This window comes from Rhinolophus sinicus, linkage group LG05 (assembly GCF_036562045.2).
Source record: "Rhinolophus sinicus isolate RSC01 linkage group LG05, ASM3656204v1, whole genome shotgun sequence".
Taxonomy (NCBI): Eukaryota; Metazoa; Chordata; class Mammalia; order Chiroptera; family Rhinolophidae; genus Rhinolophus; species Rhinolophus sinicus.
In genome coordinates this window covers 81,355,686-81,369,757 of record NC_133755.1, presented here as the reverse complement: position 1 = coordinate 81,369,757, position 14,072 = coordinate 81,355,686, and the positions used below count along the sequence as shown (strand labels likewise).

The window sequence follows — 14,072 nt, the reverse complement described above, 5'->3', positions numbered from 1 at the left end:
CCAAAAGGTGGTCTCAACAAGCACAAGAGCCCAGAAGGATGAATCCACCTCTGAGGGGTCAGCCCCCACACAGCAGTTAATACATTGTGGGCATAGCCAGTCCCCACAGTCAGTCAGCTTGGGAGTCAGTCCCACCCACTGATGCACCAAAAGCAATCAAGGCTCAACTACAATAGGAAAGCACACACAACACACAATGACACTCCTGGACCACACATACAGGAGATTAGGGAGATTGCGCCATTGGACCACACGGGACACATACTACATAAGGTCACCCAGCAAAGACTGAGAGACATAGGAGATTTACCTAATACACAGAAGCAAACACAGAGAGGCAGCCAGAATGAGAAAACAAAGAAACATGTCCCAAATAAAAGAACAGGTGAAACCTCCAGAAATGGAACTAAATGAAATGGATGCAACCAACCTACAAGAGACAGAGTTTAAAACACTTGTTATAAGAACGCTTAAGGAACTTAGTGAGAATTTCAACAAAGAGATACTAAGCATAAAAAAGGACACAAAAACCATAAAAAAGAAATAGTCGGAAACAAAGAATACAGTAACTGAAATGAAGAACACACTAAAAGGAATCAACAGCAGATTAGATGGAGAAGAAGATCAAATCAGCAATTTAGAAGACAAGGTAGCAGAAATCACCCAAGCATGAAAACAAAGAGAAAAAAGAATTTAAAAAAAAAAAAAAAAAGATGGCTTAAGGGACCTGTGGGACAACATCAAGAGTAACGACATTTGCATCGTAAGAGTACCAGAAAGAGAAGAAAGGGAACAAGGGATTGAGAACCTACTTGAAAAAATAATTGAAAACTTCCCTAACCTGGTGAAGAAAATAGACATATAAGCCCATGAAGTGCAGAAAATCCCAAACAAGATGAACCCAAACAGTCCCACACCAAGACACATCAAAATTAAAATGGCAAAAATGAAAGACAAAGAGAGAATCCTAAAAGCAGCAAGAAAAAGGCAACTAGTAACTTATAAGGGAGTTCCCATGTCAGCTGATGTCTCACCAGAAACTTTGCAGGCCAGAAGGGAGTGGGAGGAAATATTCAAAGTAATGAAAAACAAGAGCTTACAACCAAGACTACTCTACCCAGCAAGGCATTCGTTTAAAATTGAAGGAGAGATAAAGAGCTTCCCAGGCAAGAAAAAGCTAAAAGAATTCATTAACATCAAGCCAGAATTACAAGAAATTTTACAAGGACTTCTTTAAGCAGAAGAAAGGAAAAAACAAACAAACAAATGAAGATAAAAAATATGAATAATAAAATGGCAATAAATATGTACCTATCAATAATCACTTTAAATATAAATAGACTGATTGCTCCAATCAAAAGATATAGGATAGGGCCGGCCCGGTGGCTCAGGCGGTTAGAGCTCCGTGCTCCTAACTCCGAAGGCTGCCGGTTCGATTCCCACATGGGCCAGTGGGCTCTCAACCACAAGGTTGCCAGTTCAATTCCTCGAGTCCCGCAAGGGATGGTGGGCTCTGCCCCCTGCAACTAAGATTGAACACGGCACCTTGAGCTGAGCTGCCTCCCGGATGGCTCAGTTGTTGGTTGGAGCATGGGCTCTCAACCACAAGGTTGCCAGTTCAATTCCTCGAGTCCCGCAAGGGATGGTGGGCAGCGCCCCCTGCAACTAAAATTGAACACGGCACCTTGAGCTGAGCTGCCGCTGAGCTCCCGGATGGCTCAGTTGGTTGGAGTGCGTCCTCTCAACCACAAGGTTGCCAGTTCAATTCCTCGAGTCCCGCAAGGGATGGTGGGCTGTGCCCCCTGCAACTAGCAACGGCAACTGGACCTGGAGCTGAGCTGCGCCCTCCACAACTAAGACTGAAAGAACAACAACTTGAAGCTGAACAGAACCCTCCACAACTAAGATTGAAAGGACAACAATTTGACCATTGTTCCCCAATAAAGTCCTGTTCCCCTTCCCCAATAAAATCTTTAAAAAAAAAAAAAAAAAAAGATATAGGATAGCTGAATGGATACAAAAACAAGACCCATGCATATGCTGTCTACAACAGACACCTCTGATCGAAAGACACGTAGACTGAAAATAAAAGAATGGAAAAGATATTTCATTCAAGTGGAAATGAGAAAAAAGCTGAGGTAGCAATACTTACATTGGACAAAATAAACTTTAAAATGAAGACTATAATAAGAGACAAAGAAGGACATTACATAACAATAAAGGGATCAATCTAACAAGGGGACATCACCCTAGTGAACTTTTATGCACCCAACACAGGAGCACTGAAATATATAAAACAAATATTGACCAACATAAAGCAGAGATCGACAGTAACACAATCATAATAGGGGACTTTAACACACCACTGACACCAATATGGACAGATCCTCCAGACAGAAAATTGACACAGAAACAGCAGCCTTAAATGACACACTAGACGAGATGGATTTAATCGATATTTTTAGAACATTTCACCCCTAACCAGCAGAATATACATTCTTTTTTCCCCCCTTTGTTCCACCTCCCCCCCCACCACAACCACCATCACTCCGGTTCAAGCTGATGTTTCTCAGTCTATTTGTGTAGGACACAGCTCCCTGGCCCATGCTGGTGTTATGAACCTTACGCTCCCTCCGGTTGAGGCAGTTGGCCGCCACTCGTCGGTCAGCTGCTCCGAACAGCTCATGGCAGCTCTTGCCAGCTGCCGGCGCTCATGATGGCTGCCAGCCACTCACACTGGCCACTGGCTGCTCATGGCAGCACATGGCAGCACACAGCAGCCCACGGCAGCACACAGCAGCTCACACTGACCTCCGGCTGCTCACTGCAGCCCACCTCCAGGGAGAGCCATTGTTCACAATCTTAGCTGTAGAGGGCGCAGCTCACTGGCCCATGTGGGAATCAAACCCACGACCTAGGTGTTAGGAGCTCGGCGCTCTAACCACCTGAGTCACCAGGCTGGCCCTATTCGTTATTTTCAAGTGTACATGGAACATTTTCCAAGCTAGACCACATGTTAGGCCACAAAACAAGTCTCAATCAAATTAAGAAGACAAATCATATCAAGCATCTTCTCTGACTGCAATGGTATGAAACTAGAAATTAATTACAAGAAAAAAACTGAAGAACACACAAACACATGGAGGCTAAATAACACGCTACTAAATAATGAGTGTATTAACAATGAGATCAAGGAAGAAATCAAAAGATACCTTGACACAAAAATGAAAACATAACGACCCAAAATCTATGGGACACAGTGAAAGCAGACCTAAGAGAGAAATTCATAGCAATGCAGGCCTACCTCAAGAAATAAGAAAAATCTTAAATCAATAGTCTATCTTTACACCTAAGGGAACTGGAAAAGGAACAGCAAACAAAGCCCAAAGTGAGTACAAGGAAGAAAATAATAAAGATCAGAGTGGAAATAAATGAAATAGAGACTAAAAAACAATACAAAAGATTAATGAAACCATGCAAAAGATCAATGAAACCTGGTTTTTTGAAAAGATAAAAAAATTGACAAAACTTTTACCAGACTCATCAAGAAAAAAAGAGAGGGGACCCAAATAAATAATCAGAAATGAAAGAGAAGTGACAATGGACATCACAAAAATACAAAAAAATAAGAAAATTCTATGAGTGGGTCAGCCCGGTGGCTCAGGTGGTTGGAGCTCTGTGCTCCTAATGCTGAAGGCTGCCGGTTCGATTCCCACATGGGCCAGTGGGCTCTCAACCACAAGGTTGCCGGTTCAATTCCTTAACTCCCGTAAGGGACGGTGAACTGCACCCCTTGCAACTAAGATTGAACGCGGCACCTTGAGCTGAACTACTGCTGAGCTCCCAGATGGCTCCATTGGTTGGAGCACGTCCTCTCAACCACAAGGTTGCTGTGTGTCTCCTGCAAGGGATGGTGGGCTGCACCCCCTGCAACTAACAATGGCAACAGGACGTGGAGCTGAACTGCACTCTCCACAATTACGATTGAAAGGACAACAACTTGACTTGGAAAAAATCCTGGAAGTACACACTGTTCCCCAATAAAGTCCTGTTCCCCTCCCCCAATAAAATCTTTTAAAAAAAAAAAAAAAAGAAAGAAAAGAAAAAAAAGCAAATGCTACGAGCAACTATACACCAACAAATTGGACAATCTGGAAGAAATGTATAAATTCCTAGAAGTATACAATCTTCCAAAGCTGAATCAAGAAGAAACAGAAAATCTGAACAGTCTGACTACTACCATGAAATCAAACCAGTAATCAACAAACTCCCAAAAAACGAAAGTCCTGGACCAGGCGTCTTCATAGGTGAATTTTACCAAACATTCTAAAAAGAATTAATACCTATTTTCCTCAAACTGTTCCAAAAAATCCTAGAAGAGGGAAGACTCCCAAGCTCATTTTTCAAGGCCACCATTACCCTGATTCCAAAAAGACATTATAAAGAAAGAAAACTGTAAGCCAATATCTCTAAAGAACTTAGATGCAAAAATTATCAGCAAAATATTAGCAAACTAAATTCAGCAATATATTAAAAAGATCACACACCACGATCAAGAGGGATTCATTCCTGGGATGTAAGGTTGGTTCAATATCTGCAAATCAGTTAACATGATACACCACATTAAAAAAATGAAAAATAAAAATCATGTGATCATATCAATAGATGCAGAAAAAACATTTGACAAAATCCAGCATCCATTTATGATAAAAACTCTCAGCAAAGTGGGAATAGAGGGAACATATCTCAACATAATAAAGACCATATATGACAAACCCACAGTTAACATTATACTCACTAGGGAGAAACTAAAAGCATTCCCCTTAAGATCAGGAACAAAACAAGGATGTCTACTTTCACCACTTTAATTCAACACAGTACTGGAAGTCTTAGCCAGAGCAATCAGGCAAGAAAAAGAAAAAAGTTCATCCAAATGGGAAAGGAAGAAGTAAAACTGTTATTCTTTGCAGGTGACATAATACCATACGGAGAGAACCCCAAAGATTCCACCAAAAAGCTATTAGAACTGATAAATGAATTCAGTCAATGAACAGGATAAAAAATTAATATTCAGAAATTAGTTGCATTTTTATACACCAACAATGAACTATCAGAATGAGAAATTAAGAAAACAATCCTATTTACAATTGCATCAAAAAATAAAATAAAATACTTAGAAATAATTTAACCAAAGAAGTAAGAGACCTGTACTCAGAAAATTATAAATCGTTGAAGAAAGAAATTAAAGAAGATACAAATAAAGCGAAGCATATACAGTTCTCATGGACAGGAAGAATTAATACAGTTAAAGGGCCCATACTACCCAAAGCAATCTACAGATTCAGTGCAATCCCTATCGAAATACGAAGGGCATTTTTCACAGAACTAGAACAAATAATCCTAAAATTTATACGGAATCGTAAAAGACTCCAAATAGCCATGGCAATCCTGAGAAAGAAGAACAAAACTGGAGGTATAATGCTACCTGGTATCAAATTATACTACAAAGCCATAGCAATCAAAACTTCATGGTATTGGCATAAAAACAGACACATAGATCAATGGAACAGAATAGAGAGCCCAGAAATAAATTTATGGCTATATAGTCATTTAATCTATGATAGAGGAAGCAAAAATTTACAATTTACATATAAGGACAGTCTATGCAATAAATGGTGCTGGGAAAACTGGACAGATACATGCAAACAAAAAATGAAACTGGACCACCTTCTTACACCATATACAAGAATAAACTCAAAATGAATTAAAGACTTAAATGTAAGACCCAAAACCATAAAACTCCTAAAGAAAATATAGGAAGTAAACTCTCAGACATTACCCTTAGTCGTATTTTTACTGATATAGTTTCTTGGGCAAGGGAAGCAAAAGAAAAAATAAACAAATGGGACTACATCAAACTGAAAAGTTTTTACACAACAAAGGAAACCATCAACAAGAGTATCCCCTGTTGGCCACAGGATGTCCACACCTTTTGTGTGAGGTGGGCAGCCAGGGAGGGGTAGCCAGCTCCCATGCACCCTTGTGTTGCAAGACTCCCAGCCCACCCTGCTTGATGGTGGGACATCCTTACCTAGCTCCCGAGGACCAGCTCGTTAGCCCCAAGTGTCTCTCCCTCTTCTCCTCCCTCCCCTGCTCTCTCCACTTTATCCACCTGAGGCACCAGGCAGCTAGGTGGAAGTGTGCCCTAAGTAAATGCTGGCTCTGCCCAGTCAGTGGACAAGCATTGCGAGTAGGCTCGGCAGCTCGTGTTGTTCTCAGCCACTTCCTTCCATGGTCAGCTACCTCACCTCTTCCTGCTTTTTCACCCTCTCTGCCTGGGTCTCTCAGGCCAGGCAGCAGCTGTGTGGTGCAGCATCTCAGCACCATCAAGTTGGTTAGGCCTGTCCAAGTTCTAGAAGTTTCCTAACCTTAAAATATCAGTTATTCTCTTCTCCTTGGATCTATGAAAAGTGTAGCCCATTGGAGGGAGGGTCGCGGCCTCAGCCCTGTGGGTCTGAGCTCAGTTTCCCCCTCAGTGAGAGGAAGCAGCAAGACAGAGCTTAGTGCCTATTCCATTGCCGTCCTCTGACCTCCTGGCTCCTTTGGAGTGTGGTTCTTCTTTTCTCCCTATCTCTGTCCATCTGTCACTTAAACTCTCACTCCCATTCCCAGATATCCACCTGAGAAGAATTACCCTCCCAACCCCTACCCCTACCCCCATATCCTGTCATGAGGGCTGCCCCAGGCACGTGTCTCCCTACCCACCACCAGGGCACTCACTAGCAGCTTTAGCCCAGGACAGAAAAACTGTGCTTCAGACAGGGGCACTCTCTGCCTCTTACTACCCAGCAGGCCCCTGCCTCTTACCTGTAGCTAGGAGGATGCCACAGTCTGTTACCACAGACTGGCTCCATCTGACCCCCTTCTGGGCACCAGGGACTAACGTTGCAGGCCTCAGCCTCGTCTCATCCCAGAGGCACTGGGACAAGAGGATGGGAATTCTGTCCTGCCACCGCAATGTGGTTTGCCACTCGTGGCTGCCTTTCTGAGTGTATTAAACACTTACTTGAGAAATCACCTGTTTACAGCCAGAGGAGAAACGTGCCCAACACTAGGTGGAGACCGCCCCTCTGGACAGGGGGCGGACTCTGTGGCATTGCCAGTGGTGGCCCAGAGTGAATGAAGGCAGAGAGACCAGGGGCAGGGGCTCACGCCCTGCACTCCCTCTGCTCCCTGACCCTGCAGTGCTAAGACCACTCCTCACCTTCCTCAGCCTTCTTTTCCCTGGACAACCCCCGCCTCTCATCCCCTTCCTCCAAGATTCTCAGCTCCTTGACATATCAGTTGTCTCCTGGAGAACCACTGTTTGGAGCAATAAGATTAATATTTCTCCTTGAGTCTTTTTCAATGAACAGGAAAAGAGCTGGCATCGTGGGCCTCTTCTTTCTCTTTATGCTACTGGCTGTTTACCTTCCTAAAAGACAGATCTTCATAGGATGGGTGTTTGGGTTTCAGGTTTGGGGTATGTTTTGGAAGCTTGGAGAAGCAGGAGTTGTGCTTCCACCCCCTAAAGAGGGGAGCCTAACTGTCCTGGCCTTGTTCCATGACACCTGGGCTTCCATTCCACCTACCAAGTATGCCTCCCACCCTTGGTCCTGCTCATGCCACCTCCCATGTGGGGCACTGGTGGCTCTGTCTCTCGTGGGACTCTTGCATTATTGTCCCCATGACTCCTCTCCCCTTCCTAGGTCTGTCTGGTGGCCCCCAGACAGACACACCTGTTGGGTCTCCTAGGAACTGGCAACCTGACAACAGCCAAGCTTGAACTATTCAGCTCTTCAGGCCGAGGGGCTTGGGGCTGAAGTCCAGAAACACTGCCTCGGCCATCCCCCCACACTGGGCTGAGGCACAGTCTTCGGGACGACACAGGCCGGTCTCTGACCCTGCCCTGCTAGGCCTGGAGGGCAGGGGCTCCTTCTGGAGAGATGCCCTCACAGGGAAGCAGGAGATGTGACTAATGTAAGAATCCACAGCCATCACTGAGAGATGACCCGACTGCCAGTGGTTGCCCAGAACACCCCTAAGATTGCAGGGGGCAATAGAAGGGAGGCCCATCTTTTTCCATAAGAGGCCACAGGAGGAAGGAAGTTCATTTAGGGACATTTTAAAGACATCTTTTGTGCCTCAGGGGCTTCCTTCCATCAGAGCAGGGGAGTATGCTGCAATGATTTAATAGTCGTGTGCAGCTGACTTGGGTGAGAGGTTTCAACCCGGGCACAAAGTTCATTTCAAATACTAGTTAATCTATTTTCCTTTTCTTTTTTTGCACAGAAGCTGGTAATCTAGGACCTATGTGTGAACAACTTTATATGAATATTTTTTGGACTTGGTTTACTTGGGTTGGTCTGATACATTATATTTAAGTTCCTTGAACACTGTGGATCCCCCTAATGTGTGTGAATGACTGAGGCTTTGTAAATGAAGGGACATTTATGTGAATCAAGTTATTTGACAGGGTCAAAGAAGCCATATATGATTTGGAGAAAATAAAAATTGAGCAGAGGACCTGAATAGACATTTCTCCAAAGAGGACATACAGAGGGCCATTAGACATATAAAAAGATGCTCAATGTCATTAATCATCAGAGAAATGCAAATAAAAACCACAATGAGATACCACCTCACTCCGGTCAGAACGGCTATCATCAATAAATCAACAAACAAGTGCTGGCGAGGATGTGGAGAAAAGAGAACCCTCGTGCACTGTTGGTGGGATTGCAAATTGGTGCAGCCACCATAGAAAACAGTATGGAGATTCCTGAAAAATTTACAAATAAAACTACCTTATGACCCAGCAATTCCACTCTTGGATATTTATCCAAAGAAATCCAAAACACTAATTCAGAAAAATATATGCACCCCTATGTTTACTGCAGCACTATTCACAATAGCCAAGATATGGAAACAACTGAAATGCCCATCGATAGATGATTGGATAAAGAAATTGTGGTACATTTATACAGTAGAGTATTACTTAGTCGTAAAGAAGAATGAAATCTTACCATTGGCAACAACATGGATGGACCTTGAGAATATTACGCTAAGTGAAATAAGTCAGACTGAGAAAGACAAATAACATATGATTTTACTTATATGTGGAATCTAAAGAACAGAATAAACAAACAAACAAAACAGAAATAGACTCATAGATACAGAGAACAAACTGATGATTGCTTGATGGAAGGGGTATTAGGGAAATGGGTGAGAAAGGGGAAGGCATTAGGAAGTACAAATTAGTGGTCACAAAGTAGTCACTGGGATGTGAAATATAATACAGAGATTATAATCAATAATGTTGTAAAAACTATGTATGGTGTCAGACGGGTACTAGATTTATTGGGGGGATCACTTCATAAACTATATAAATGCCTAACCAGTGTGCTGTATGTATACCTGAAACTAATCTAAAATAATATTGAATGTCAACTATAATTATACACACACACACACACACACACACACACACAGAGGGTGCCAAAAAATGTATACACATTTTAAGAAAGGAAAAAACTGATTAAAATTACGCTGATGGTAACCATTTTGAGCACCTCTTATATTATAATTGCAGAAGTCAAACATGACTTGTATCACGTGACTTTTGTTATCAGTATATATGGAGTATTACAATTTTAATACAGTTTTTTTCTTTCTTAAGATGTGTATATATATATTTTGGCATCCTCTGTGTACACACACACACACACACACACACACACACAGAGTGACAGGATGTACAGTACAGCATGGGGAATGTATCAATGGAATTGTAATAGTTTATGTACGGTGTCAGAAGGGTGTCAGACTTGTTGGGGTTACCACTTTGTGAAGTATGTAAATGTCTAATCATTATCTTATTTTGAACACCTGAAACTAACAAAAAAAGAGAGAGAGAAAAAAAGTTGAGTTGGAAGGAGAAAAAATATATTTATTGAGGCTGGTAGTGCCAGGGATTGCCTAGGGCACTAAGCACACACATTAAAGAGTTCCAGGCCCTGCGCTGAACACAAATGTCAGGTTAAAAGAGAGAAAACTGCAGAATGATAACAATTCCAGTAATAGGTCTGCTTGTTGGCAAAGAAGAGAGATGGATCAGCTGAGTGTAAACATAAGAACTTTTTAAATGATTCACATTTTGCTCTTTTCCCTCTCCTTCAGAATTCAGGCTTTTCTGGCACTCAGCTCACAGAGAATCACCTGTGTCTTTCCTGCTTCCCAGGGTAGAACCATTTCTAGGTGTTCTCAGGTGTGAGTGTAGCATTCCCAGGATGTCATGCTCTAGCTCACCATCTACCCGCAGCTGTCCCCCAATTTGTCCACACAGCTTTGACTGATATTTTCTCTCCAAGTAAACAAGGATAATAAATAGCTAACATATATTGAAGGCTAAATTCCAGTTACTGCTTTACATATTTGGGGTGCATTGATCCTTACATAACCCTAAGAGGTAAGTTAGTATCCCCTTTATAGGTGAGAAAGCTGAGGGAGAGAGGAATGTAAAAATTCTCCCAGGACCAACCAGTAAGAGGCAGAGCCTGAATCTGGACCCAGGCAGCCCTGCTCCAGAAATCACACTTTGAATTAATGCATTTGGTGCCTTGCAAAGATTTGTAAACATTTCAATTCAACAATGAATAACTACTTCACACTAGGAACAACATACCCACAAATGTCCTCAACACCTCTCAAATCTAACGGCCCATGCTGTAAGGACTAGACCCAAGGCTCATGCACTGACTCCTGGGGGCCACATGGCCAGCTGTGAGGGAGGCCTGCCTGAGACCTGATCTGGGAATGGAGCTGGAGGCCAGACAGCAGCCACCCAAGCAGACGTCCTCTGTCTTCCTCACGTACTCCCCCCACCTTTTCTCTCCTAGCGGAGCCTGCAATGACTGTGTATCCTGCAAAGTCCCAGCGCCTGCAGCACCACAACCTCCTGGTCTGCTCCGTGAATGGTTTCTATCCAGGCCACGTTGAAGTCAGCTGGTGGCGGAATGGCCAGGAACAGGAGGCTGGGGTCGTCTCCACGGGCCTGATCCGTAATGGAGACTGGACCTTCCAGACCCTGGTGATGCTGGAAACAGTTCCTCAGCGTGGAGAGGTCTACACCTGCCAAGTGCAGCACCCAAGCCGGACGAGCCCCCTCACAGTGGAATGGAGTGAGAAGCTTTCTGAACTCACAAGTGCCTCACCCACCATGAGGGGACTTTCTTATCCCTGGATGTCAGGGTTCTCCTCTCCCCACAACATGTTTTCATTGGCTCATGTTCTCCTGTCCTTCAGCACAGGTCACGGGGGGGGGGGGGCAGTGATAGTCTCTATAAATGCTGTAGCTCCTGGGGAGGCCCGATGCCTGGCAGGCAGAGAGGACGTGGCCCCTGCTGAGTCCTCTCACGATGTCGCAGCTCATGGTTCTCCCTTGGCCCTGGGCACCCGTCCCTGCCTCGGGCTGGGCTGGCACTTCTGCTCTGTTGCTCTGAGTTGTTCACTGTGACCTGAGAAGAGGTGCATCCTCTACAACATGGGGACCTTCCTGACACGAGGGGAGTCCAGTCTCCGCGCTGCTTTCTATGAGCTCTGTCGCTCTAGACCAGCGACTCAGCCTCCCTGAGTCCCAGGCTCCTCGTCCCTCAGATGCTGCAGTAGTGACCCATGTTGGGGCTGTGATGTTTCAGTGAATTCAGTGCCTGTTCTTATATCTGCTCAGTGATTTTTAAATCTCTTTCCCAGAAATGGCCAATTATTCTAGTTCTTCCCCATTCACAAAGCTCCCAATCCCAAAGTCTCAATGAGAGAACTTGGATTTGGGGGGAAAATCACTAAAAGGAGCTTCTTGTCTCAGGGGCACAGCCTGACTCTGCACAGAGCAAGATGCTGAGTGGCGTCGGGGGCTTCGTGCTGGGGCTGCTCTTCCTCGGGGCGGGGCTGTTCACCTACTTCAGGAATCAGAAAGGTAAGGAACCTGTGGGCAGCTGAGACTCCCCATCGGCTTTATGGGGGAGGAAATAGGACTTTGCTCGAGTTAGTTCTCTGTATATCCAAGGCCTGTATAAAGTCTTTCTTTACATGGTCAATCTCAAATTTCCTGGAAATCCAGAAATCAACACTTCATGGTTATTTGTGGTTGAAACATAAGGAATTGTGGCCTATGGAGGTAAGAAAAGGGCGAACATGCAGAGAGATATTGGGTGAAGATCCTGGGGTAAATGAGGGAAGAGCCTCTACGGTTAATACAATTACACTGGATTTGTGTGACAGAAACTTCATGGGTCGCTGCTCTGTTTCTGCTCTTCTCTCTGCTCTGGCCTCATGTGATGTGGGTTGTGATGTTAAAGAAATCTCAGGTTGGGGGTCCAGGGCTGTGGACATTTTATCTGGGGACAGACGTGCCTCCATATTTTTTAAGTATGTATCTCCCCTCTCTTTTTCCCAGGACACTGGACTTCCGCCAACAGGTAATGCCCTTTAATCCTCATTTAGAGACACATTTGGATTCCCTAGAACAGAATGTAGAGGTGACAGACAGGAGATAGCAATAATGGGAAGACTTTGGACCTGACTTCTGGTCAGGCTGTTTACAGTAAATTTCTTCTTTCCACTTAATGAAAGGCCTGCTCTCTGCAGTAGCTTTGGCTTAGGGTGATGTCAGAATTTTTTCTTCTTCTTACTTCAGTGTTATAACATGTGGCCCTGAGAGGGGGAAAGGAAGATGCTTGTTGAGCTAGGTCTGGAAACAACACTCTCCTCTGTCTGTAGGACTTCTGAGCTGAAGTGAAAATGGTGACACTCAAAGAAGAAAGAACTTTCTGTCCCAGGTTCTTTGTAGCATGAAAGTTTCCCTGTTTGGCTCTTATCCACAACGAGGGCTTCCTCAGGATCTGTTTGCCCTGGTTCAGTGACCTGCAGAAAATGTCTTCCCTAATGGCTTCCTCCTCCTTTGCCTTTGACCCGGAAGTTCCTAATATTGATTGCAGTATCTTATCCTCATTCTTCCCTAGTCCTCTTTGTTTTCAACCCTGACTGCCTTTCCTGTGCCTCTGAACTCACTTCCTGCATACATGTCTTTACACAATTTTTTTCAACTAAATATGGAATGAAAATCATCTGCTTCATACACATTCAAGGACAAGTAGAAAGAGTAAAGAAAAGAAGGATTTCATCACAATACAATAACGATTTTCATTTATATTCCTGAATTTTCATCACCTGTGGATCTGGAAGGTTTCCTTTTTTCCTTCCATGCTTTTTCATGACTTTTTAGTATTCTGTAGTTAGGTATGTTCTCCAGAGCTAAGAGAAAACCCTTAATGAGCCCATGTCATATTGGTATCCTACATCTTGGTGTTCTCAAAGACAAACACACAGGTTACTTCACCCCATGGGATACAGAAAGGGGACAAGTATAAGAAATGCAGGTAACTTGTAAAAATGAGATGCCTTCACAATTTTTATAATTATGTTCTTTTGTCTCTTTTCTCTGATTCTTTAAAAAGAAAGTATCTAAACCTCGGTACTTCTTGAAGTCCTGTTTTGTTAGACTAATGATAAACTTCAACAATTCAATCTTTTTCTGTCTCTCAGATAAAAATCAGTGGTATGCTTACTCTTGACTTGAAATGCATCCTTCCCCATAAATAGGTCTCAGAGGCCATCAGGACAAAACCACAACTCTAGCAGAAAATATGCAGTTCTGAGGCCCTTTAGATAGTGTGACAAACTCACTATCTGTCACAGGAAAATCCTTTCATGGGTCTTATCTTAGCAGGAATCAGAGCCTGCTGGGGAACAAAGGGGAATGTATGAATATACTGATGTATATTCAAACAATAGAATACTCTGCACTGAAATTTAAAAAAAAATAAGAATACTCTGCTATGGAATAGCCTCCAAATTGTGTTTGTAGCAAGGAACAGGAGAGTTTCTGTGCAACATTTTGCTTAATTAGAGGAGAATAGGAATATACAGTTATATCCATTCATTTTATCGATCATATTTATCTATATTTGTCTATGATC

At 43.4% G+C, this 14,072-nt stretch overlaps 1 protein-coding gene across 1 annotated transcript in view; it reads left to right on the top strand.

Moving 5' to 3' along the window:
• Positions 1–12,061, top strand: part of LOC109450906 (DLA class II histocompatibility antigen, DR-1 beta chain) — a 28,108-nt gene extending 16,047 nt beyond the window's left edge. The window contains 2 exon segments of the mRNA XM_074332808.1: positions 10,935–11,216; positions 11,900–12,061. Coding sequence (XP_074188909.1) covers positions 10,935–11,216; positions 11,900–12,033 — 416 coding nt within the window. The 3' untranslated portion in view covers positions 12,034–12,061.
• The last annotated feature ends 2,011 nt before the right edge of the window (positions 12,062–14,072 follow it).